We start from the raw sequence: 26,901 nt of genomic DNA on the forward strand, positions 1-26,901 counted from the left end.
CCACCTGAATTATGCATGAGCCTCTCCATGGCCCAGGCGTGGATGATTGTTCAATCTGGGTTACTAGATTAAGTTCTTGGCGCTCATTGAGGTTATAAGACACTAGAGAGGAAGATGCGGGAATCGTGCTGGAAACCTGCTCGCAGACTTAAGCACAGCAGGCAGAGCCCCCTCCACACCCCACAGCTGGGCGTGGTCCTCTATGAGCAGCCCAGGATGCGAACTCTCCAGCCTGTACCTGCAGGGAAGGGCTCTTGAATACCGCAGCACAGGGGAGCAGAATCAGGACCCAGTGAGCCCCTCAGCACTGCCGGCGGGAGTTATAGGGGCACGGATGCCACAGGGGTCCCCACAACAGAAAATGTGGTACTGCCCAGGACACCCAGGAGAGCTCGGTCGGAGTGGGCTGCAGGCAAGGCAAATATTACTGAGTAATAGTTCCTGTGGCAGCATTGGGATGAGCCACCCAATTAGGTGCGTCCCCATGAGGTATGAGAGCTCAGACAACAGTGTGTGTGATGTGGCTGGGATGGGCCATGGGACCTCGAACTCCGACGAAGCCAGGAAGTGTTCTGTTGTCAAGCATGCCTTCCTATTCTGCATTCTGAGAGACTGAAGCAAGCTTGAAGAAAGCAGCATCACCAAGACATGGGCCATGCAGCCTGGCGTGAAGCCTTTGTAAGAGGCTGTGTCCACTTAGAGCAGCTAAAGGGATGCCTTTCTATCCCTCTGTCCATCTGCTCTCCCGCATGGGGCTATACATCAAAATACATGTGTAGGACTGAAACAATACAACAGTTGGGGGGGGCCATTTGCCTTGCACGCAGTCAATCCAGGTTCTCTCTCTCTCCGCAGCATCCCATATGGTCCCCTGAACCTGCCAGGAATGATCCCTGAGAGCAGAGCCAGAAGTAATCCCTGAGCACCACTGAGTGTGTCCAAAAAAAAAACAAAACAAGGGCCCGGAAAGATAGCACAGCGGTGTTTGCCTTGCAAGCAGCCGATCCAGGACCAAAGGTGGTTGGTTCGAATCCCGGTGTCCCATATGGTCCCCCGTGCCTGCCAGGAGCTATTTCTGAACAGACAGCCAGGAGTAACCCCTGAGCACCACCGGGTGTGACCCAAAAACCAAAAAATAAAACAAAACAAAAACAAAAGAATTCATGTGTGGGCCAGAGTGACAGCACAGCAGTGAGAGCCTCTGACTTAATACAGCCGACCTGGGCTCAATCCTCGGCATCCCATAGAGTCCCCCGAGCCTGCCAGGAGTTACTTATGAGTGCAGAGCCAGGAGTAAGCCCTGAGCATCACTAGGCATAGCCCCCCCCCCAAATAACTAATAAAATAGATCTTCACATATGCATGCATATGCAAGCACATATTTAGGCTCCTGCAGGTGCAGTGTGTGCATGTCTGTTTAATACACATGCAGTTCAGACACATAATATACATTTGCGGGCTAACTGCATAGGCATTATACATAGGGTGTCCATTATGCATAGGGTGTCCATCAGAGAGAGTGTGGAATGGGAGCAAAAGACAATCGCAGGTTGGGCCCGGAGAGATAGCACAGCGGTGTTAGCCTTGCAAGCAGCCGATCCAGGACCAAAGGTGGTTGGTTCGAATCCCGGTGTCCCATATGGTCCCCGTGCCTGCCAGGAGCTATTTCTGAGCAGACAGCCAGGAGTAACCCCTGAGGAAAGCCGGGTGTGGCCCAAAAGACAATCGCAGGTGAAGCAAGTGCACAGTAACGCATGTAATACAAATGTACATTTGCCACACATGTGCTTGTATCCGGCACCGATGCTGAAGGCCCAAAGGTAAAGGCAATTCACAGTGGGCCATGATGAGATGCCGCAAGGCAGGGCAGTGAGTGTTAGGAGCCTTGTAGGAGAAACTAGGCCGGGCTGGAGGCTCATCAGTGAGTGACGGGCAAACACAATGTCATTCTCAACCCTCCACTCATAGCCAGACCCTGCTGATTCACAGGTCCTGGAGACAAGCAAACAGTGTCTCTCTTCAAGCGACTAGGGGTCCTGCCGCCCCAAGTCACAGGCTTGAGCCTGCTGGAAGTGGTGTGAAGCAGTGGTAGTATGAGGGGTAGGCCCAAGGCACCAGTGGGAGCCCGTAGGTCCAGACTGGGCCACCCCTAAACTGCTTACTGTGCCCTGGACTCAGCTACCTACCTAAGCTAGCCACCTGGCCTGGAGCAGGCAGCACATTCCCTTGGCTCACCAGACAGATGCACAGGGTTCAGATGGCGCCACTTCAGAGCATGGCGGTGGCAAAGAGATAGGGACAGAAGCTAAGTGGGTTTCAGAGAAAGGCAGCTTCGAACCCAGCAGGAATGGGGCACTTCCCAGGCATGCTGTGTGGAAACAATAGGGGCACCCTATTGGAAGACTCTGGACATGACGGAGAGGCAGCAGAGCTTTGGGGAGCAGCCAGAGGTGGCTGGGGCAGGAGATATCATACGAGAAACAGAGAGGATGCGTGTTCTGAGAGGTGGGAAACAGCAGTGGGGCTGAGTCCTCATATCAAAACCTGCCATGGCAGAACCTGCTGTGGACAAGACATGACAAGTCACATGCAGCATCTGGGCAGGGAACCACGCTGGCACCAGGCAGGCAAGCCAATGCAGAGCCTCTGAGAGCCCAAATGTGGCATCCATGAACTCCAAACTTTCTGCAGCCTCCAATCCTGCCTTCCTGGGCCAGGGAAGGAAGCACCAGCAGGCCCAGCCCCTCTACAACCAAGAACCAGTGAACAGCTTGGAAAATATGCACACAAAGGGCCCAGGTAGCCATGCAGTTCTGGGAGAGAAAGGGGTCCTCATTTCCTCAAAACTGCTGTCAGCAGAAAGCAAAGTGCTAGCGCTAGAAACACAAACCTCAGAGGCACAGGAAAGGTGAGACCCAGGCCCCCGTGCAAACTTTTCAGCCAAGGAGCAAACGCAACTCAGTCGAGAAAGAACAAAAATGCCCCTAGAGGGGCCGGAGAGATAGCATGGAGGTAAGGCGTTTGCCCTTCATGCAGAAGAAGGTCAGTGGTTTGAATCCCGACATCCCATATGGTCCCCTGAGCCTGCCAGGAGTAACCCCTGAGCCCTGCCGGGTGTCACCCAAAAAAACAAAACAAAACAAAACAAAAAAGCCCCTAGAACCACCAAGCAAACAAACAAAAATCTTCAGCGGATCTGGCACTGTAGGAACAGATGAGACGAAAAACCAACCCAGGTACAGGATCAAAATGAAAGCATAACAGGGAGGGTGTCTGCCTTAAACATGGCTGACCCAGGTTCAATCCCATAGGGTCCTCAGAGTCTGCCAGATGAGCACAGAGCCAGGAATAAAGAAGCCCTGAGCGCTGCTAGGTGTGGTCAGAAAAGCATGTATTAATTAATTAATTTAAAATTTAAACATTCCTGGGGCCGGGCGGTGGCGCTAGAGGTAAGGTGCCTGCCTTGCCTGTGCTAGCCTTGGATGGACCGAGGTTCGATCCCCTGGTGTCCCATATGGTCCCCCAAGCCAAGAGCGACTTCTGAGCGCATAGCCAGGAGTAACCCCTGAGCATCACCGGGTGTGGCCCAAAAACCAAAAAAAAACAAAACAAAACAAAAAAAATAAATAAAATTTAAATATTCCTCAGCAAATCCGGCATTGTAGGAACAAATGAAATGAAAAACCAACCCAAGTCAAGGGGCCAGAGTGACAGTACAGGGACAGGCCACCCTCCTCCAGGGAGTAGACACAAGGTCCTCCACATCCAAACCCCCTTCAACCCCACGTCCTAGAGCACAACCGAGAGAGATCCCTGAGAACAGAGCAAGGAACAACCCCTGAGCATAGTTGGAGGTGTCCCCGCCAAAGAGAGGTGCCCCCTGGTCCCTGCAGAATTTTAGTAAAAATCAGATGCTGGCACTGACATCGCAAAGTACAAGGAGGGACCCCACAAACTTCTCTGAGCCTCCCTCCCCTTCTTTCATGGTGAACATGGTGTGAGGATGTAGTCTGTGGATACAGTGAGGTGTGCGGGTAAAGTGCGTGATCTACGTGTGGTGTATACACCGTGTGTATGCTTTTGTGTGCAGTGAGTACATGTGTATCTGAGACTATGTGTATGGTATAAATGCGTGTGCATGTGGGGGTGAGCATGCGTACATGCATGTCTGTTACGGTGCCTGTGTGGGTAAGTGTGCGTGTGTTGCGAGTGTGCGTGTGTGATGTGCAGGCTCTGCGCCTGGCGTCTAGGTCTAGTCAGCCGCCCTCACAGCCGCTCTCGGCACCTCCGTCAATGAACGGCTCATTCAGCAGCGCTCGCAGCTCGATTGAGAAAGTCTCCGAGCAGCGCCCAGCCCCGCCTGAGCACGGCACCGGCACTCGCTTCCCGCTGTGGCCTCTGGCCACACTCCTGAGCTACGCCCCACACAGCCTGTCACACTCTATGGTGGGGGTGGTCCCTGGACCCTAGCCTAGCCTCCCAGCTGTGCCCCAGTGCCCTCTGAGCTTCTGAGGCCTCAGACTCGTCCCCTGGCCCTCGCTGGCTCCAGGCATCTCATCATGATCCACCTCTGCACCAGCCGAGGCCCCCTGGTCAGTCTCAAGCAGCTCCCACTGCTTCTGGGAGCCACACTTGGCTCACCGGCACTCACAGCCAACAGCGGGGAATTCATGGTGGGCCTGGGGTATGCAAGGGCACCCCTACTTTCTGGACCTTGTCTCACTAACTGGGGGGCTTCTGGGGGAGCAGGTCTGAGGTTGGTCACAGGACACCCCATGCTGATCTATACGGAATGAGCCAGATCAGACCTGTGGAAACCCTTTACCTTATTAAAAGACCCATGGGGCTGCCAGGAGAGGAAAACAGAATCCTGTGGGGCCTCTCTAAGCCCAGAATCACATTTGAGAGGTGTTTGCTGCAGGGTGGGTAGCAACCACCACACCACCATGTGAGTGTATGTGTGCTTGTGTGTATGCGTGTATGTAAGTGTGTGTATCTATGTGTCTGAGTGTCAGGACTAAAGAAGTACCTCCACTCACAGATTAATTTTTTTATTTTTTTGGTATTTTGGGGAGCCGTCCCCAGTGATGCTCGAGGCTTACTCCTAGCATGGCTCGGGGGAACCTGTGGGATGCTGGGGATCGAACCTGGGTCAGCGGCATGCAAGGCAAGTAGCCTCCTCTCCCCATTATGCTATCTGTAGTTCAGGCCCTTCACAAGCCAGTTCTTCATTCTTCCACTGCCCCTCCGCTGATTGGGCTTACTCGCTGTGCCTTTCATTTCAGAGTCCGGGTGCGCCTTCTCATGAACGAGCCGAGCCGAGAGAGGGCTGAAAGAGGCGAGGGGGAGGGCGGCGCGGCCTGAGCAGCTGAGCCAGCTTCCCAGGCAAAGGGTTAACGGTCACCAAGGCAACCGCCTCCAGGAATAGCATCCTCGGAGTAGCATTCATGCCGAGGCAGGCGACAGAATGGTTATAAATATCCCGGAGAGCAGCCTGAGCTGAATCTTTAAACAGCGCTGCTGGGGTGCGGGGGGAGAGGTCTAAAAATAGCAGCGCGTGGCCTCAGAGAAGCGCCAACGGACGGGATGGTCCACGCGGTCCAGCACCCGGGAGAACCCGCCACGGCCTGAGACAGCGAGGCATTCGAGGCCCAAAGGGGAGCCCCACAGAAGAGAGGGCTCCCCCAACCACAGCCACAGGTCCCACATACACCACTCGCTGTGACCGTCGCCAGTGGGCAGCCCTGGGGCTGCCGGCCTGCCTGGCTCTGGGACTGAGCTGGGCCTTCGTGCCTGCAGGTCTCTCATTCCTGCCACTGGTATGCACCAGGACCTTGCCATACTCCCCGTACCTAACTGGGGCCGGACATGAGTCCTGCCTCGGCCGGCCACTCTTAAAGAGTCTCATTCTAACACTGAATATGAGGACAGGACAAGGGGAGTGTAGATGTCAGCTGGAACACACCAGAACCTTCTGGAAGCAGGGATGGGAGGACCTGAGGTCCAGATTCACAGCTGAGATGACGAAGAGAGGAATGCCCAGGCTTCCTGCTGCCCCAAGTCCTCAATCTCCCCAGCACAAGGGCTGCAAGTGCCAGGCTTCCCTGAGAGCCCTGGCTGGCCCCTACCCCTGGGCATCATGCCCACAGAGCCAGTGGTGTCCAGCCCAGTGAGATAGGCCCTGGAGCTATCCAATGTGCTGACACCGTAGGTGAGGACACGTGGTCTGCTCGTCTCAACCTGAGAATGTGCCAGGAAATCTGTTCAAGAGATCGCTGTTTTCACTCAGCATCGACCTTCCTGCTGAGAGAGGTGATCTGTCATATCTGGACATATATGGCAGAGGTGGGACCCAAAGGTTTATACAAATCCTGGGAGCCCCTGTTAAAGGCTCACTAACATGATCTAAGTTTCCCACCATTCAGACAGTGCTAGGGGGAAGGCCCAGGCCAGCCCTTTGCCCTAGAGTTTCCCTGATACTCTGGCCAAAATATGGGTGTAACAGGCCAGACTTGTACACAAGCAAATTCAAAACATCATAGTTTATAGATCCTGTGTTAGCCATCTCTGTGTGAGAGTCCCTCTCCGGACACATTCTTGCTGTTTAAACAAATGCCACCCACCCATCCACCTTCTCATCCATCCTCTGCCCACCCATCTAACCTTCCATCCATTCATCCATCCACCCACTCATCCATCTACCCATCCGTCCATTCATAAATCTACCCATCTATCCTTCCATCTATCCATCCACTTACTCACCTCAGCTCTTCATTTACCCACCCATCCATCCATCCATCAATTCATCTATCCATCCATCCATTTATCTATCCATCCATCCTTTCACCCATCCATACACCCATCATCCATCCATCCATCCACTTATTTATCTATCCTCTCAACTTTTCATCACCCATCATCATCCATCAAATCATCTATCTATCCACCCACCCTTCACTCATCCATCTATTCACCCATCCATCCATCCACTCATTCAGCCATTCATCCATCTCCTCAACAAATATCTAAACTGAATATATAATAGACAAAAAACAGTGCCCTTTTGAAAGGCTGCTAACACAAGCACAACAGATGCTTACTGACATAACAGCATTGCAGTATGCATCAGTTCAGAGACTGGTCAAGCAGGACAGGAGGGCAGGGACTGAGTAATGTCCACAGATATTCACAGAAACTGTTTGTCATGGGGCGAAGCCTGGGGACCAGTCAACCAAGGACTGTCCAATTCAGTCAATCCTGGAAGGATAGGAGTCATCCTCACAGCTACACCATTTCTTGGTCAAACCAAAGAACAAGCAGACTTGTGTCCCCCACCTCTGGGTCACTTCTTCTTGGAAAGGCCCTGACAACTTGGCCAATGCTGCTGCCCACTCCCCACCCCATCTGCATCCCTCTGAGTACCAATGAGCGCCTTGGGCTGCCCAATCCATTCCATGAGTTGCGGTGTGAGGCCATTTCCTCCTGACAAGCTCCTCCTTGTCCTTTCCATGTTTCATTGAAGCTGCATCACACACAAAAACTGACCATCATAACTGCACACGGCAGCCTGCAATCTCCTTTACAAGGTCCTCTACACAATGGTCCTCAAACTATGGCCCGTGGGCCACATATTGTATTTGTATCTGTTTGTTTCTTCATTGCAAAATAAGACATATGCAGTGTGCATAAGAATTCGTTCATAAGTTTTGTTTTTACTAGAGTCAGACCCTCCAATGGTCTGAGGGACAGTGAACTGGCCCCCTGTTTAAAAAGTTTGAGGACCCCTGCTCTACAGGGTTTTGAAATGGTCAACAAGGACCATCATTTGGCCAGACATTTCATTTTGGGCCCAAGAACCCCTTCCTCACCCAAGTCTCTTGTGGGGTCTCTCTCCTCAGCAGCCCCAGCCACTGCATATGCACATCTTGCCCAGAATAGATTCTGCTGGGGGAATCCAATATCATTTTTTGTTCCTCTTTATACACAAAATGATCCCACATCATTTATGAATGATTCTTACTTTCTCCCCACACCGATTCACAATACTCCTGTCCACCGTTCCGTCATCCAGCAATTCTAAAGTGCTTACTGGTGTGTTTGCACAAAGTATGTGAGCTCTGCCACCTGGCTGACGAACCGCTATACAACAACGTGAGCCGAGAGGAGTCAGAACACAGGGGCACCTCTGAAGGAGGCCCAGGCGTGCCACTCCACTGGGCCCAAGAATCCGGGCGTCCGTCTGTCTCCCACTGTCAACCAAGTGCTGTCTTGTGCCTTTGTAAGCAGGAGTCCTCCCGTGGGTGACCTGCTTCAGGGGCTGGTTTGGGCTTTCTCTCCAAAACCTTGGTTTATTTTGGGGAGGCCACATCTAGGGCTGCTCGGGGCTCGCCCCTCCTGACTCTGTTCTCAGGGATCGTTCCTAGTGGGCTCAGAGGACCCTATGAGATGCCAGGCAGGGGTGGAACCTGGATCAGTGGGAGCAAGGTCAGAGTCCTATTTGCTGTTTTCTCTCTCTTTCTTTCTCTCTCTCTCCCTCTCCCTCTCTCTCTCTCCCCCTCTCTCTCTTCCTCTCCTTTTCCCTCTCTCTCTCCCTCTTTCCTCTTTCTCTTCTCTTTTTCCTCTCTCTCCCTCCCTCTCTCTACAAATTCATGTTAGCTTGTCCAGTCACCCTAGAGGCTCCAGCTGGACAGCTGTCAGTATCCCCAAAATCCTCCTAGATCCACACGGTGCTCAGGAGGCTGCCCAACTGCCCACTAGGTTAACCACATGCTCCACTCAGCAGGCTGGCTACGTGCCGGAGTTCAAACCATACAAGGTGCACCGTCTTGCTGCTGGGTCTAGGTTGGAGCTGTGGCTGTAGGCTCCGATGAGGTGGCCAGGGCCACACCTGGTGGTATCAGGGATCTAACCCAAAACCACCAGTGGCCCAGCCCCTAGATTCTCATTTCTTTTTTGTTTTTGTTTAGGGGCCACACCCAGTGGTTCTTGGGACTTACTCCTGGCTCTTCACTCTGGAATCATTCCTGGTGGGGTTCAGGAGATATTATGGGACACCGGGGACTGAATCTACAACAGCCACATACAAGGCAAATGCCCTCCCCATTGTGCTCTCTCTCAGCCATCTTTTTTTCCTTGAATCAAAAAAACTTGGGCCGCAGGCAGGAGTGGTGGCGCTAGCGGTAAGGCCTTGCAAGCGCTAATCTAGGACGGATCACAGTTCAATCCCTAGCATCCCATATGGTCCCCCAAGCCAGGAGCAATGATTTCTGAGCATAAAGACAGGAGTAACCCCTAAATGTCACCAGGTGTGGCTCAAAAACAACAAAAAAAAAAAAAAAAAAAAAAAACAAAAAACAAAAAAAACAAAAAGCTTGGGTGACTCTCTCTCACCAGTTCTAGCAGCCTGTCTATCTGCTCTTACATCTTTTCCATTCAGACTAATTGGAAGGACGAGAGAGTTCCCTCCACTCTCATTCAGGCCACAAGAGATCAGGGGCTCAAGAAGCTGGTCCCTGCAGGCGGAGCCAGGCTGCCATAGTAGCCTGGGTCAAAGCACTGTAGGCCAGAGCAGCCCTGGTGCCCACCTGCCACCAACCCAGGCTGCCCTTGACAAGCCAGACTGTGCTCGCTTTACAGCAGAGCCGCTTGAACTAGACCCTCTGTGTCCATTTACACTCCACACCAAGGCCAAGACACATGAGGGGTGTCAGCAGCCATTCCCCAGCTTTCTTACAATGAAAAGTGAGAGTCGGTGGACATTTGCTCCACAGATCTTCTCTGTTTTCTGCATTAGCTGGAATGGGGACAAGACCAGCAGAAGTGCAAGACGCTGGTCTTATTCTGGTGCCTGCTTTTACAGTGACCAGGCCAGAGCTCCCTTCAGGAAGGGCTAGGAGATGATCAGAGGGCCGGTGCAATCCCCAAAACTTTGTGGTCTCCAAGGCATGGCCCTGTCAGCCTCCAGCTGCTAGGGAGGCTCCAAAGAAATAACCCCCCCCCCCCAATAAGAACATTCCCACAGGAGCATCACAGGGTCCCTTCATTTAGCCTAGGCTATACCCCATGCAGTGTGGGGCACCTCACCAGGAAGACAGCACAGCTGACAGCTGAAGCAACCTAAAAGTTCATACCAGGTGTGCCCAAAGTCATGGGAAGATGCCCCTTACCTTGGCTGAGCCAGTAGGAGCATGGGAAATGCATGAGTATATTCCCCCAACTCATCCTGCATGCTGTGAGCAAGTGGAGAACTCCAGAGTCCTAATTCAGTGACAAAATAACCCCAAAAGTAACCCAGAAACCAAACTAGAGAGACTAAAGTCACTCAGCCCTGCCTCACTCAAACACCAGGCCCACACCCCAATAGTAATGCAAATATTAGACTATTCCGTCGCCTGCAGGCATAAATAATGAATCCTATTTGGACTCACGGGGCCAGAGCAACAGTACTGAGGGTAGAGCAGTTGCCTTGGGGGTATGCGATGCACTCTGGGAACATTGGTGAGGGAAGTAGACACTGGCGGTGGGACTGGCCCTGATTTATTGTATGTCTGAAACCCAACTGTGAAAGACTTTGTAAATCACAATGGTTTCAATAAAATAAAACTTAAATTTAAATAAAAGAGCATCTTCCTCCTCCAATACCCAACTGCTGTTGTGAGTCTAAGACACAGGTTGGCTTCTCAAGAATATACGGGGGGCCATGACATCTATTTAGGGTCTCATAAGGTTCTCCTGAGATGCTTCTATGAGCCAGACTTTGCAAGAACTACCTCAGCCTCACACATTGGAGGAAACCCTTGGGGACAGCCTGACAGTAACCCCCCTGGACACCTGACTGCCCTCTCCTACCACAGCATACAGAGAAGACCCATCACTGTGTGCAGAGTGGGAAGAACACCCAAGACTATTCCCAATTGGGTTTAAATGTCCTGGACACAAGGCCACTCTTGGCTCTTAGGGATGAAATGAGGGGAAGGGCCAAACCACCCACAAATCCTCTTACAACCCCTTATAAGGGCATAGGTGATCTGATTGGTCATCCCATAACCACACCTACACCTTTATTTGCATCCATGATTTCGTGAACCTTTCTGATTGGATGACCTCCTAGGGTGTAACCAATCAGAGATGAGAAACAACTAAGGGAAGGGTATGTGCAATGTGCATAGACCCAGGCCACTGGGTGGGAAAGGGAAAGATGATGGATCAGACTTGGGAGGACAAGGAACAGAAGAACTGGGCAAAGGGAGAGGAGAATAGATGGGAGCTGCTGCCCATGGGACAGAAGGTCTCACTTCTGCAGAGATCCCCCTACATAAGCTGCCAAACAAAGAGCTATCCTATAGAAGCTCTCTCTTTCCTGGCTGACATGCTAGCTGGCATCCATCAGGATGCAGCCATTGAAAACATGAGCTCCGGGGCCGGAGAGATAGCATGGAGGTAAGGCGTTTGCCTTTCATGCAGAAGGTCATCGGTTCGAATCCCGGCGTCCCATATGGTCCCCCGTGCCTGCCAGGAGCAATTTCTGAGCATGGAGCCAGGAATAACCCCTGAGCACTGCCAGGTGTGACCCAAAAACCACAAAAAAAAAAAAAAAAAAAAGAAAAAGAAAACATGAGCTCCCAGAAACCAACACACTGAAATCTATTTGGTAACAGAACAACCAAGGCATTTTGCTTAAAGACTCTGAGCTTCCATGTTTCCCATGCGGGATGCGTCTGCTTCTCCTCAGCCACCCTTCCATACTTGGGAGCAAGCGTACACATCCAAGTTTCCAAAGCAGGCCCAAACCCAGGGTCAATGCATTTTACAAAACCCCCCGACCTGGGGTGAGTGCAGGTGTCTCTGGGCCTTTTTCCTCATTGAATAAAATGTGAATCAGAGAGGCACCTGGTGGTACACGCTGATAATTAGCTGCAAGTGGGAAGTCATACCTGACTCTCCTGGCTCCCCTTCACCTCACATCTGGCCGACAGTGCTGTACTGTCTCCCCACTTTGGGGGCCATGCTTTTATCTACCCTAGACAGTCAACAGCAATAATATCCTCTTTATCAGAGATTTGAACAGAAATCCAATACAGCAACCAAAGCTGCCCAGAGAAAAACCAGCACTGGTATCCAGATCGCCACAGGAGCCTTCACAGTGCTCCCCATGCCTGCCATTTTGAAGGGCTCTCGGGGTCCCAAGGGGGTCCAAACCCACATCTATGCAGAGCAGTCATCGAGTAGCATGGCTGACGGGGTATCATTTGTCTACATCAGTTAAGAAGCGCCATTTCCTCTGTCAGAAAAGTCATAATATTTATTTATAGCTGGATAACTTTGTAGCAGAGAGATGGGAAACCAAAGAACATAGCAGGGCTGACGAATAATATGAGAGTTATTTTTATCTCAGGATGAATATCATTCTGGCCTCAACGAACAAAACCACAATGACTGATAAGAGAGACACAGATGGACAGATGAATGGACGGATGGATGGAAGGATCGATGGATGGACGGATGGATGGATGGATGGATGGATGGTGATGTGTGTAAGCAGGTGACAGAGGGTTGATGGCAGATGAATAGGTGAATGCTGGGTGAAAGAACCGATACACAAATGACAGGTTTGTGATGACAGATGAAGAGACGCCAGGGAGCAGAAGGAGGGGGGGGTGACAGGACAGGCACAGCTCAATCACCAGCACTTTGGGGTTGAAAAGCTCTTTCTGTGAATCATTTTAGCCAATTCTCCACATAAGACATGGAGCACCACTGCCAACAAGCTAATAGGAAGTGTGGCAGTGATGGTCCCATGGAGGGAGCCTGGCACAGCAATTAGCCCTGCCTAGGAGGTGGAGCCCGTCCCCTAGAACAGGGCTGCAACGGACGGGGCCAGGTAATGCAGTGTGGGATGAGGGAGTGCGACCACTCACGGACACCATGGCCGCAAGGACACTGATGGGGGTATGTGAGGGACGGGAGGGAAGATGGGCCAGCATTTACCTGGCTCTCAGACAAACACCCACCCCCAATAAAAGGACACTCACGATCACACTGTTCCCCTCCATCTGAGGAGCAACCTGAGCACAGGCAGTCTCTGAGTCAGGGGCAGTGTTTGCCCAAAATAGATGGACAAGCAAGAATTCTGGAACCATCTTCCACGTTTGCCACATGAAGCAGGGAGGGCTCCAGGGATGGGAATGTCTGTGGCTGTGCACGTGTCTGTTTGCATGTGGGTGCACGTCTGTGTCTATGTCTGCACGTATGTGCAAATTTGTACAGTGTGCCCATAAGTGGGTGTGCATATGTGTGCATTTCTGCACGTGTGTTCAAGTCTGTGGGCATGCATGTGTATGTGTCTGCCCACGTGCACATGTCTCTGTGTGTGTACATCTGCATCTATGCATCTGTCTCCTTCCCCACTGAGTGCCGCCCACTCTGGACCCATGGACTGCAGGAAGAGCGACCCCATGTGGCAAGAGGGGGAACTGGAAATGCAACATGGTGGGCTAGCACACGCACACCCACACCCACACACACACTTTCCCACCTTTGCCAGGACAGCACTGGGCTTTCCAATGTTTGAAAACCAGAAAGAATAGTCACATGGTCCCTGCCAAAGGTATCTGTGAGCAGCGCCACTGTGCGCCTGTAAGTGCGTGTAGCGACGTATCCCCGGCCCGGGCTCTGCTCCTGACCTAGGCTGTGGTTTCATGGGGTTGAGGATTTGCCAGCATCAGGCCAGCCCAACCTAAGAGCCCTGGAGTGTCCCACATACCTGTGCCCCGTTCCCATAGCTCTCTGGGGCACAGTCCTGTCTGGTGTCCACTATGCCCCACCCCTGACTCCACCACAAAGGAGAGCCCAAGACAGCCCACAGGAGACAGGTACAAGTTCAAAGGAGGCAAGGAAGCACCTGACAGCAGCCCTATCCCCCAAAAAAGACCTGAGGCCTGCACCTGCTGTCCCTCCACCCATGACTCTGACCTCTTCCCTCCTCATGGTCTCCACAATAACCCCCACCCATGTTCTGTCTTGAATATGCATGTCTCTCAAACAGACTTCTCCCTCTCTCCCTCCCGTCCCATCTTTCTAAATAAATTTCCATAAAAACTACCTCCTTCACACACAAAAGAAAATAATTTTGTTTTCTTCTGTTGTTGTTTTTTGGACAATCCATGGCTGTGTTCAGTGTTCACTCATTTTCATAACTAATGATCTTAGATGTTCTTGGGTTTCAAGTACTATTTCGGGATGCAATCTGGCAATTCTTTTTTGTTGTTGTTTTAGTTTCGGTTTTTTGGGGGGTTTTTTTGGGGGGGTCCACACCCAGTGATGCTCAGAGTCACTCCTGGCTATGCGCTCAGAAATCGCTCCTGGCTTGGGGGACCATATGGGACGCGGGGGATCAAACCGGAGTCTGTCCTAGGTCAACGCATGCAAGGCAAACATCCTACTGCTTGTGCCACCGCTCAGGTCCCTCAATTTGGTAATTCTTTAAAGGGTTTGTTTTTTTTTCCTAGTAGTCTTCTGCCGTGTCTTTGATCTTGACAGCAAGGATAATGTTAAGTCTCCTAAAATAAATTGGACGCATTGGTCTCTGTTGCCTGAAATCTGAGGGTACAGGCTGAGATCTCTTCATTTATAATGGTGATAAAGTTCAACAATGAGGCTCACTGGGAACTGGGGTTGGGGAGGGAGTGGGTATTATGAAGCAGTTGGCTTTAATACGCAGGGCTATTAGACTAATAGGTTTGTTCTTGTTTGTTTGGGGCTCCCGGTGCTTGGGCTTACTCCCAGCACTGTGCTCAAGAATCATTTCCGGCTGGGGCGAAGGAGCTGTAGACAGTGCTGAGGACAGAACCCGTATCAGCTGTGAGCAAGACCAGCGCCTAGACCCCTTCACAATTGCTGCTCAGGCCCTGGGTGTTCATTCTTCTTCATTTCAAATCAAGACTAGTCATGCATGCCTCGCGCCAAAGTTCCGAAATGCACCCCAGGAATGTGCTCCCCAGAGCACTTACCATTCTTTTATCATCTGCAGAAAGAACTGACCCCCTGGGCCCAGAGAGATAGCACAGCGGCGTTTGCCTTGCAAGCAGCCGATCCAGGACCAAAGGTGGTTGGTTCGAATCCCGGTGTCCCATATGGTCCCCCGTGCCTGCCAGGAGCTGTTTCTGAGCAGACAGCCAGGAGTAACCCCTGAGCACCGCCGGGTGTGGCCCCAAAACAAAACAAAACAAAAAAAGAACTGACCCCCCCCCCTTTCCTTCCTGATATGGACCTGACTCCCACTTGCTTCACTTCTTGCTCCACTAACTGGCTCCAGGGTCCCACATCCTACTGAGAATTCCCAAAAACAAGCTCTTGGTTTTCTGAGGTTCTCTCTTTTCTGCCATCAATCCGAAAAGCGTTCTGGGGTTGGTTTTTCTCCTCCTGCGGTGTCACTCACTCTTAAATGGAGGCGACTTCACTGGCTCCATCACTGGCCCTGCCCCCTTCCCACCACAGCACGCACCACTGATGCCCTCTCTCTGTGGTGGTGTCACCACACCCAGAAATGGTGATGCGCTGTGTTGATTTTCACGCGCCTGCAATGTCTTCGCATGGGGCCTGTGGCTGTGGATACACCAGGAGATATTTAGAAACATGTCTGCTCTCTTTCAAAATATCTTACTATCCTTTACTTTTTTTTTTTTTTTTTTTTTTTTTTTGGATTTTGGGCCACACCCGGCGGTGCTCAGGGGTTCCTCCTGGCTATCGGCTCAGAAATAGCTCCTGGCAAGCACGGGGGACCATATGGGACGCCGGGATTCAAACCAACCATCTTAGGTCCTGGATCGGCTGCTTGCAAGGCAAACCACTGTGCTATCTCTCCGGCCCCTAATCCTTTACTTCTAATCTCACACCTGCTCAAGCCAGCTTAGCAAGTGTGGCTGGGACCCAATCCACAGGGCTGCTCTGTCTATCTGTCCATTCGCCCCTTGTGGATGTCCCATGTGCTACTGCCATGCAAGGAGTCATCCTGAAAACGTGAGTTGGCTGCACCTGAATCCTTCATCTCCCAGATGCTGGTGCTAATCATCTACAGTGACAAGGAAACTGGGGAGTCTCAGCCTCGCTCCCTGGGGAGCGGGTACATGCACATACCTGAGCAATACCCTGAAGGCCTGTCACCACGCATCATGCTCAACCTGGGAGCACCACCAGGTGAGCCTCATGCTCCCAGAAAGTGGGGAAAGACACCGCTTTCCACCTTTCCTGGCTGGCACCACCACTGAAGGGTACAATGAAAGCGCCGTCTCAGTAAGAGGAGAAAGTGGCTCACCCCACTGGATGAATGAGCAAGGAGGGATTGGGGAAGATTAGGAGTGGGTGAGGGAGATAAGGAACAGCCATCAGAGGTGGAGAGCCCCAGTTTTATAAGGAACCCCACAGTTACGCCCACCCACAGGATGAATGCCTCTACCCAGTGCCTGCCAGCCCCACAATGCACTTCTGCTAGGTCACTTGGTGGAGTACAGTGGTGGAACCTGGGGGACATGAAAGAGGGTCAGGGCCATGGTGACCATTGGCATGAACGATCCAGGTGTTCCCACCCCAGAAGCTCCAGAAACATTCATTCTCACTTCTGACATTCTCATGTCTGCCTTCCACACCGGCAGAGAAGAGGCCCACACCCACCCGGCCCCCACTCCCATCACAGCACTTCTTACTAAGTTCTGAGACTGCTGAGCAGATTAAAGAATTCCTTTAAAGCTTTTATGTCCAAACTTCGTAAGAGGAAAGAAAATTCCATCTCTGTCCCCATTGCAGGGACAGATTAGAAATCCTGGGAACTGAACTGGATTGTCATTTGGAGAGATTCTCTTATCTGCCCAGTGTAATAGCCTACACCTCACTCGACAATAGCCCGGAGAAAGGCTCATTTTCTGCTCCTTCAGATAGAAAGCAGAGAGGGGAGGAGGGCAAGCTCAGACAACTATAAATAGGCCTGCGCAGAGGGCCTGGAGCCCAGCCTAAGTCTGGGGACTGGAAATTACAGAGGGACCAGCACACAATCGATGGCGATGGCGCTGGCTTTGATCCAGGCAGATCTGGGCTTGGATTTAAACTCTACTGAGTAATCACTGAGACTTGTTAGTCTTTCTACGCTGGAGAGTAACTTTGCCGAGAAGAACAGGGCTGATGCGAGAGGAGAGCGCCTGTGGCACCAGGGATGGAAGTCAGGGCTTCACAACAGGCAGGCAGGCACCCTGCCGACTGAGCCACATCCCCAGCCCTCAGCAGTTGTGGGACGACTGGCACCCACTGATCTGCAAATGAACCCCAAGTGGAATCAAAGCACAGCTTCTTCAAACCGACCCAACCCTTCACGGGACAGAGGCCGCCTCGCCTCTTCCCACCACTGCAGGGTGCCGTCCACCTCTAGCCTCATGGCTTTACCAAGCTCCCTCCAGACTATCCCCCAACATGGGTGTTCCCACTCTTCCAGCTGCCAGCATCCATCTCCCCCACAGGCCAAATGTCCCAGGGACTCAAGGGGTGTGGTCAGGGCTTCCGGTGACAGCACAGCACTGGGGCTGAGCATGGGTGAGGGTGCGTCGGTTCTGAGGTGACTCGGGCCACAGGACGGGACTGCAGGTGAGGTGCTGACACATGGTGGCAGTCAGCTCCGTGCTCCTGCATCACCCCTGCAGCCCAGAGCAGGACCCTCTGTGGTCTCACCTCACCCCTGCAGCCTAGAGCTTGACTGTCCCTGGTCCCACCTCACCCTGCAGCCAGTGCAGGACCCTCCACACTCCCACCTCATCCCTGCAGCCAAGAGAATGGCCCTTTATTCTCCTGCCGCACCCCTGCAGCCAACAGCACTGGCCTCTGCACCTCCTAAAACCACTCCTGCCTCCGAAGCTCCACTAGATCTCCTCAGCAGGAGCATCTGGCTAACACAGGGAACCCCTGTCCCCACGATGGGGATCTGCAGCACAATACCCACCTCCTGGGACAGGCCTCTCTCTGTGGAAACCAGGCTTGGTGTCTGGACTCAGAGGGGCCTCAGCTGTGACCAACACATACTCCTGTTATCTTAACCCCCTTCCTCCTCAGAAATATCCCGAACTTCACTCCACTGTCTGCTGTGCTCACTCATTCCGTCTCAGCCCATATATCATGGAAAGCCCCAAGACTTGAAATAGTCTGTGGGGGCCACAGTGACCGCTAGAGGGGTAGAGCTGTGTACCCCCCCCAGCTTTCCACACCCAGCTCTCCACCTTCCCTGGAACAGTGGCCCCACCACCAACCCAGTCAACCCCACCAAAGTTAAATGAAGGGGGTTTTCAGAAACTTGCAATCAATCCATCACCCCCAAGGGGCCAGAATGGCAGGAAGTCTCCTGCTGCACCCAGAATCTGACCCACGAAACCCCACTACTGTAAGAACCATCCATGCTCCTGATTCAAGAGCCAAGGGGCACCATTGCCACCCCCACCTGCAGCAGGGCAAGGAGCACAGAGGAACACTGGCCCAGGCTCAAGTGTCTGAGCACACACAAGGTCAAGTCCACCCCGAAGTTCAGACACGGAGCCCCATGCTCTGCCCAAACCCTCACCTTAGTGTGAGCCGGGTCCCCAGGCCTGCCGCCTTCAGCCGCTGCCACCACCTTGCTGTCTGCCCGAGGCCGCGCCGCCTGGCGTGAGGGGCTGCTGAGGGGAAAGCCAGTGACACTCGCCCCATCTGCAAAGTGAAAGGAAGCAGGTGAGGGCAGCCCAGGGCTTTAAAGACACCGAGCACGCTGGCTCATCACTCGTTTCTCCCTTCGGGCCAGGCAGCAATGGGGTAGGAAATTGCATTCATTCATTTGTTCCTTTGCTTCCTCATTCATTCACTACTTGTTCCTTCACTTTGTTTCCTTAGTCATTATTTCATTTGTTCCTTAACTTGCTTCCTCATTCATTTATTCGTTTGTCCATTCATTTGTTTGTTCATTCACTCACTCATTCAATCACTCAGGCCCAGACAGGGCTGGAGAGATAGCACAGCGGAAGGGCCTGTGCCTTGCAATCAGCCGTTCCAGGACGGATGGTGGTTTGAATCGTGGCATCCCATATGGTCCCCCGAGCGCCACTGGGTGTGACCCAAAAAAAAAAAACAGCACAATTCATTGATTCATTTGTTCATTCACGTTTGTTCTTGCCCTTCAGTCCTGACAGCGCTCAGCATGAGATGTGTTTGTTCCCAAGTACTACTCAGAAACTTTTGGCTCATTTTTTTTTAACTAAGGGACAGAGTCAGAACTCACATCTGTGTTCTGGGTCACTTTCTTACTACAGACCTCACAAATCACAGGCCTAAGGAGAGAGACACTGCCAGTACCTGCCACTGGGGATGGCTCCCAGCTAACTCAAGTTACTTAACAGTGCTTTAATTATGCTCAGGAACATATAGACACCAGCTCTTTCCAAGTAGTGGACATTTTATTAAGAGCAGCTGGTGTTAGCGAGTGAGTCACAAATGGCCAACTGGAGTGTGAAGGGGGCAGGGGGCTGGGGCTGAAAGTGAGTACTAATATGCCTGATGCACAGAGAGACAGGCATGGGAGGTGAAGCAAGGAAGAGAAATGAGTCTGGCAGGATGTGAACTCCTGTCTACAGGGCCTTGTGTTAAAGAACAACAAAACCTCCCCCAGTTGACAGAGGCACTAACCAATCACTAGGAAACAGGAAGGGACTTATGGTAGGATGGGTGGACAGATGGATGGATGGATGGGCAGATGATTGATGATTGATTTATGGATGGATGGGTGAATGGATAGATGAATGGGTAAATGGTGGGGGGGTGGATGGATGGATGGTTGGGTGGATGATTGATTTATAGATGGATGGAGTGGAGGTATAGGAGGTGGATGGATGGTGGGTGGGGGATGGATGGATGGATGGATGGATGGATGGATGGATGGATGGATGGATGGATGGATGGATGGATGGGGAGAGGTGGGTAGATTGTTACCCTTCCCCCAACTTCCTGCCTACCTCACCTGGAGAGGGAAACCCTCCCACTGCTAGGAGGGGTCTGTGGTTGGTAATTAAGGCCTGGGAGGGATAAGAAAGAGTCATCGAGAGATTCAGTAAGAGAGAGATTCGGCAAAAAGCCTCAGGAGGAAGAAGCAGCACGGGGAGATAAGAAACAGGTTGGGTGCAGAGAGGCTGTTTAGCTTAGAAGCCACACATGGTAGCTAGGGCCAACTTATAATAAAGCTTCATGTCTCCTTATGGTCCCTGTACATGCTAGGGGCGATTTCTGAGCATAGAGCCAGGAGTAACCCCTGAGCACTGCTGGGTGTGACCCAACCCCCCCCCCAAAAAAAAAGCTTCATGTCTCCTGACTTCTACTAACTGCTTGTGGATCATTTCCTCGCCGTTATCCTGAACCCTCAGACCCACTGGCCAAAGAAGGCGCCGGCACCTGGCCTGTCCGAGAAAAGCCTCACCATCCGTCCACCATCATCCAACTCCATCGAGGACTCTTATTAATTTAATTAACTCTACATGTAGGTGACTGGGTGGATTCGTGGATAGGATGGAAGGAAGGATGGATGGATGGATGAATGGATGGATGGATGGATGGATGGATGGATGGATGGATGGATGGGTGGGTAGGTAGAGTGTGGGTTGGGTGGGTGGATAAATGGGATAAATAAGGAATGAATGGATGAATGATAGGTTGATAGATGTGAATGGATAGGAAGATGGAGTGTGGGTTGAATGAATGGATGGGTAGATGGTGAGTATATGAGTAGACGGATGGATGGAGGGTGGAAAGATAAATGGATGGATGCTGGACAGATGGACGGATGGATGGATGGATGGATGGATGGATGGATGGATGGATGGATGGATGGATGGATGGATGGATAGAAGGATAGATGGAAGGATGAATGGGTTGACAGATGAATGGAATTCTCTCTTGCTCTCAAACTCTTCTAGGAAAAACTTCTCTGCTCTTAGATGCCAACTGGCCTCTAGTGACTATGAAGCAATATTTCACAGAACTGATGGGCCCACAGTCACATGTGTGTGATGCTGATATGGTGCCTGCACATGCATGAGGCCTCCTCTCTCTTCTACTTCATAAACCCCTCATTTCTTTTTTATTGTTTTCTTTTGTTTTTTTGGGGGGTCACACCCAGCAGCGCTCAGGGGATACTACTGGCTCTAGGCTTAGAAATCGCTCCTGGCAGGCTCAGGGGACCATATGGGATACCAGGATTTGAACCACAATCCTTCTGCATGCAAGGCAAACACCCTGCCTCCATGATATTTCTCTGGCCCCAACCCCTCATTTTAGCATTGATCACTTTAGCATCTTTGTTGTTCGTTGTTTTTTTTTTTAATTTCCCCTTCGACTACTTTTTCTCTTACCCCAGATGATGGCTCATTAGATGTTTCCATGCCCACAAACAGCATTACTGGGGGGCTGGGAGAGGGAGGTCCTCACATTTGTATTTCTCCCAAGTTCTCACTTCCTCAACTCTGAGTTCCCTGATTCAGAGCTGTTCCGTGAGCTGATTCCACTAATTACACTCAGCCGTGGCCAGTTCTCCAAAGAGTCTCCCCACCCTCAGCCAGGGTTCCTGGAAGCTGTCCACTGAACCCTAAGCACCTGCCACTCCTATGCTAGTGACTCTGCTGTGTCCGTGACTAATAGGACCCACCACCCTCCAAGGCTCCAAGCACCTCATTTTTCAAGTCCAAAGCTGGTGTCTCTTACTGTGGGGTGGCTTTGTGGGAAAAGAGACTCTCCCAGTGACTCCAGGCAGGGGAAAGGTGCTTCCCATCCTACATGGGAAACCAGAGCAGCATCTGCAGTGACCTTGGGGATGGGCTCCAGACAGCTGAAGTGGGGTGGTAAAACCACTGCTGCTCCTGGTCAACAGTGGGGAAAATCAGGGTTGCTACACACAGCAGGCGGCCAGGCCAAGTGTGAATGTGACCCCAAGACATCCCAACGACACAGAAGAGAGAAAGGGGGCCAGAGATAAGCTCATATCCTGGCATTACAGAGGTTTCCTGCACCCCACCAGGAAAGATTCCTGAGCACTGTGGGTGTACCCCCAAAAACAAAACCAAAAGAAAAAGGTGTCTCCATACAAGGATAGGAAGAGGGGACCATGAGCAGCTCTACTCCCGGGGGAACTCCCTGGAGCATCCCACAGACTCTCTCTATTTGAGAGCAGGAATACCCTGTCTTGGTCAGACAAGCGGCTCAACAAAGAGAAAGCAGGGGCCAGAGCAATGCCCAATGGGGAGGGTGTTTGCCTTTCACACAGACAAACCGTGTTCAATCCCTGGCCTCCTATAGGGTCCCCAGAGCCCCACCAGGAGTGATTGCTGAGTGCAGAGCCAGGAGTCATCCTGAGCATTGCCACTGGGTGGGACCCCCTCAAAAAAAAAAAAAACAAATAGAAAACAAAAGAGGGAGCAGCAGACCAGAAACAACACACCAAATCCTGCCTCCGCCCAGCCCTGGGAAGCCCTGGGACAGACGCTGCATCTGATTTTGCCACTGGCCATCAAGATCCGCCAGTGCCCTAGGAATGGTCAGGAGTGAAGGAGACACAGCCGGACACTTAGAGCCGGGGTGGGCCACGTCCAGTGCCCTCTGAGCAGTCTGGACAGCCGTACCTGCCCTGGGCTCTGAAATGGGCTGCACCTGCTCTGCGGAGGGACACTGGGCCTGGTCCCCAAGGCGCTCACCGTCGCTCAGGTCCAGCAGCAGGCTCTCCTGGCATGAGAAGTCCAGCTTGGCACGGACGCAGACGGTAAGTGTGGCAACCTGGCCGGGCTTCAGGGGCAACTGTGCCAGCACTTCCTCCAGCTTCCAACTCAAGAAGTCCCCGTATAGCTTCTCTGCAATGACAGGAGGAGCAGCAGAGAGAGTCATGGGGTGGGGGACGGTTCCCATACCCATGTCTGCCCCGTCCCGTCTCTGCTAAGGGACCTACACTCTGGTGGATGCAGGACATCTGCCTCCTGTAAGGCACCCCACCAGCGAAGAGCCAGGGCTGCTCCCCAGAATCCTCAGGCCTGGGTGGGGGGTCATCTGATCCAAGTGTTCCAGTCCCCCACCCAGATCCCACCAGGTGCTCGATAGGGGTGGCCCAGCTTCTTGAAGGGCAGCCAAAGGGCATCTCTCCCACACTGCGCTGCTCTTCTGGCTCAATTGGGTCCCTCTGCCCCCCTATCCTGGAACCCATGAGGGACCCAAAGGTTAAGTATCTACTCAGACTGGAGAAGTGGGCTGTCCACATGCCCCTGAAGATAGAGGGCCCATAATGGCCCAGAGAAGATAGCACTAGGGGCATCCTACCCTACCTCTGTGCTCCCCCAGGGCGCCAGCCCTGCTGAAACAGAGGTGCCCCCTGGTGGCTGTAGTGTCGCAAGGCAGGGACAGCACCCCTGCACGGATCCCTGGGTCCTCTGCCAGGACCCCTTAGGGAGACCCTCAGGTCTGCCTTCCCAGGCACAGCAGAGCTGATGTAGAAAAGGGAGAGCCAGGTGATAGCTCTACTTTCCCCATGTCAACACAGATGTGGGGGCAGTTACTAGGCTCCTGCCTTGGAGAAAGTGCACCCAAGGTGTCAGCACAGGGTTACGGGTGGGTTATGGTTAGGAATGGAGCTGGGGTAAGGGCTAGGGGGTGGGTTTGGGGTTAGAGTTGGGATTAGGAGTGGGTTAGTTAGGGTTCAGTTAGAGTTAAGTTGGGTTGGATAGGGTTGGGGTGGGCTGGAGTTAGGGATAGGGTTGTGGTTGGGATTAGGGTTAGGAGCAGGTTAGGGTTAGTGTTAGGGTTAGGGCTAGGTTAGAGTCCAGTTGCTGCCCACCTTTGCTGCTCAGGAGTCTAGAGGTGACCTCCAATGTCTCCAACAGCTCAGAGCCTATGTTCTCCAACCTGATGACCAGCTCCTGAGTTTCTCCATTCAGCAGCTGCACAGACACGTTGGCAGAAACCTCATCCCCTGAGGAAGGCTGCAGAGCATGTGCAGACCTGCAGGCCCAGAACAGAGTCAGTGGTTGAGGCAAAGGCACAGGGGCATGGCACCTTCAGCAGCTTGGGACAGAGGGCATAGGGTAGGACTCTAGAGCCCATCCCTGACAGGCACAAGGGGCCACACTTCTCGTGGGTCAGAGCAGCTCTGGCAAGGACCAAAGCAATGGGACATTGGGAAGAGCATTTGCCTTGCACACAGCTGATCCGGATTCAATCCCTGATACCCTACCAGGGGTCCTCAAACTTTTTTTTTTTTTTTTTTGGTTTTTGGGCCACACCCGTTTGACGCTCAGGGGTTACTCCTGGCTATGTGCTCAGAAATCGCCCCTGGCTTGGGGGGACCATATGGGACGCCGGGGGATCGAACCGCGGTCCTTCCTTGGCTAGCGCTTGCAAGGCAGACACCTTACCTCCAGCGCCACCTACCCGGCCCCGGTCCTCAAACTTTTTAAACAGGGGGCCAGTTCACTGTCCCTCAGACCATTGGAGGGTCTGACCATAGTAAAAACAAAACTTACGAACAAATTCTTATGCACACTGCATAGATCTTATTTTGCAATGAGGAAACAAAACAGATACAAATACAATATGTGGCCCGCGGGCCACAGTTTGAGGACCACTGTGCCTATACAGTCCCCTGAGCTAGCCAGGAGTGATTCCTGAGCACAGCTCGGTGTGGCCCGAAACCCAAACCCAAACATGAACAAGAGGCCCTGCTAAGGGGCAGGGCAGGCTGGGGGGTGCCCATGCAGCAGGCACTGACCTGGGCAGGGATGTGCTGATCTGGATCCGGGGCAACGCTGGGATGACCTCCACTGAGGAGTCGCCACTCTGTACCCCTGGGAGGTTGTCTAGCAAACAATGGCTGAACACACCAAACACGGTGGTGTGGTAACCTGGAGAAGAAGGTCAGGTACCTGTGGGCCACGCTTACCCTCACCCTGGGGAGAGGAAGTGGGTCCCACACCAGAGCCCTGTGTCCATACTCGGGCTCCATTGCTGCCCTGCACCCACCCACCTGCTCTCCTGGCTCCTTAGTAAATGACAAGAGGTCACAAGAGTTACAGGGCAGGAATGGCAAGAGTGGCTGAGCACTGTGGGGCAAGCAGCAGCCAAGATTCCATGCCCCGGCCCTGCAGGGTCCCCCAAATGCCTAGCACTGAGCCAAGCACTGCTGGGTGTAGCCCCAAAACAAAAACCAAAGCACCGCCAGAGCATTGGGCACAGGCTAGAAAATGCAGCTCCCCTCCCAATTCTCCCCCACACTCATGGGCCAAAGGCAACCTTCCACCCCCTGGAACAAGTGGGGAAGTGAAGCCCAGTCTCCAGAGCAGACAAGAAAGTTTGAGAGCCCAGCACAGGTCAGGACAGGGGCTGACCCAGGCCATACCCAGGGCTGGGACTGAGCACTGGTCAATTTTCTGTGCTCAAAATACTCCAACAAGTAAATAAAACCCACTTAGCGGGCTAAAGGAGCATTTGAGACTATTTAGTCAAAGCCCTAAAAGAGCTTCCAAAATTTTAAGAGATAACCTCTAAAGGGCTCCCACTCCGCAGCATGATGGGACACTGATCCTGGGCAGGGCCCAGGGCACACAGGCAGCCTCACATATTCCCCTCTCCTCTCCCCAGCTTCACACTAACACAAATGACTCTGGCTCACACTCTTGCTCAGGAGCATCCTCAGGATGCCACCAGACTGGGGGATGAGGCTGGGGCATACATGCTACCGGTCACGTGAACTGCTCCCAGCACATATCAAACTCCCACACACACCCAGGCCTTAATGCCAATGGCTGAGGCACAGGGAAGGTCCTAGACAGAGGCAGGACTCAGCAGGGGCAGGAGCGACAGTACAGCAGGGCTTGCATGTGGCCAACCTGCGTTTGATCTGTTGCCCCATAGGAACCCCCAGCCCTGCCAGGAATAGAGCCAGGAGTCAGTCATGAGCAATATCATGTGGCACAAAAATAAACCAAAGCATAAAAGAGAAAGACGGGAGCGTAGCATAGATGGCATTTGCTTTGCAAGCAGACAATCTGGGTTCAATCCTCGGCATCCCAGATGGTCTCACTGAGCCTGTCGGGAGTGATTTCTGAACACAGAGCCAGAGTAACCCAAGTATGGCTGGGAGTGGCCCACAAACCAAAAAAAAAAAAAGAGAAAGAGAAAGGATGTGGACACCACTGGGAAATGGAGCTCAGGAACACACAGGCAGGAGCCGGGAGAAGTCACACACTGATGCTCCAAAGCTGGCCAAGCTAGGGCACCCTGAAAGGGAGGGGAAACGGGGGCTCCAAGAGGGAAGTACATGCAGAAGGAGAGGGAGCTGACACAGGAAACGTGCAGCTGGAAGGGAGAGGTCTCAGAGCACAAGCAGTCTGACGGTGCATTCTAGAACATTCTATGTACCGCCCCTGCCTCTCGCTACAGGCTGGACCAGAATGCTAGGATGTCCGGAGACATGGGACTCTCACTTAGCAAGGAGACTGTCCAGCACCCCCCAGGACTTACCATTCACAGTGATGGTCCCAGTGGTCTGGGGGACACCCACCAGCGTCACGGGGTAGAGGCCGGACTCGGCAGGCAAGGACAGAGCTGCGGGGAGTGATTCAAAGTCCACACCGCTCGTGAGCAGGCCCTGAACAGACAGCAGAGGGGCGAGAACGCTCAACACTCAAAACTCAGCCAGAACAGTTTCCATACCCTGTCAGCCTATAGGGCACAGCACCAAACCAGGTTCTAACCCGGAAGGCAAATTGGGACAGGAACACTTAGCTGAGTAGGCCCTGGTTTGGTCCCAGAACTGCAGGAAGGTCCTGGCACCAGGGTCCATCAAAGCTCACCAGAGGTAAACCCCAAAAGGAGAGA

At 52.6% G+C, this 26,901-nt stretch overlaps 1 protein-coding gene and 1 long non-coding RNA gene across 6 annotated transcripts in view; both read right to left on the reverse strand.

The window, feature by feature from the left end:
- LOC126009513 (uncharacterized) overlaps window positions 1-26,901 on the reverse strand; it is a 175,518-nt gene that overhangs the window by 38,403 nt on the left and 110,214 nt on the right. The gene's annotated exons all lie outside the window — the stretch shown is intronic.
- TRAPPC9 (trafficking protein particle complex subunit 9) overlaps window positions 1-26,901 on the reverse strand; it is an 88,142-nt gene that overhangs the window by 34,178 nt on the left and 27,063 nt on the right. For all 5 annotated transcript variants that reach the window (XR_007495898.1, XM_049773856.1, XM_049773853.1 and 2 more), the window contains 5 exons: window positions 26,545-26,671; window positions 24,794-24,926; window positions 23,864-24,027; window positions 22,737-22,889; window positions 18,593-18,717 (listed from right to left, as the gene is read on the reverse strand). Coding sequence is in view for 4 of the 5 variants with exons in the window: in XM_049773856.1 (XP_049629813.1) it covers window positions 18,593-18,717; window positions 22,737-22,889; window positions 23,864-24,027; window positions 24,794-24,926; window positions 26,545-26,671 (702 nt within the window). In the remaining variant the exon portion in view is untranslated. The remainder of the gene's footprint in view (window positions 1-18,592; window positions 18,718-22,736; window positions 22,890-23,863; window positions 24,028-24,793; window positions 24,927-26,544; window positions 26,672-26,901) is intronic.

This window comes from Suncus etruscus, chromosome 5, assembly GCF_024139225.1.
Source record: "Suncus etruscus isolate mSunEtr1 chromosome 5, mSunEtr1.pri.cur, whole genome shotgun sequence".
NCBI classification, from domain to species: Eukaryota; Metazoa; Chordata; class Mammalia; order Eulipotyphla; family Soricidae; genus Suncus; species Suncus etruscus.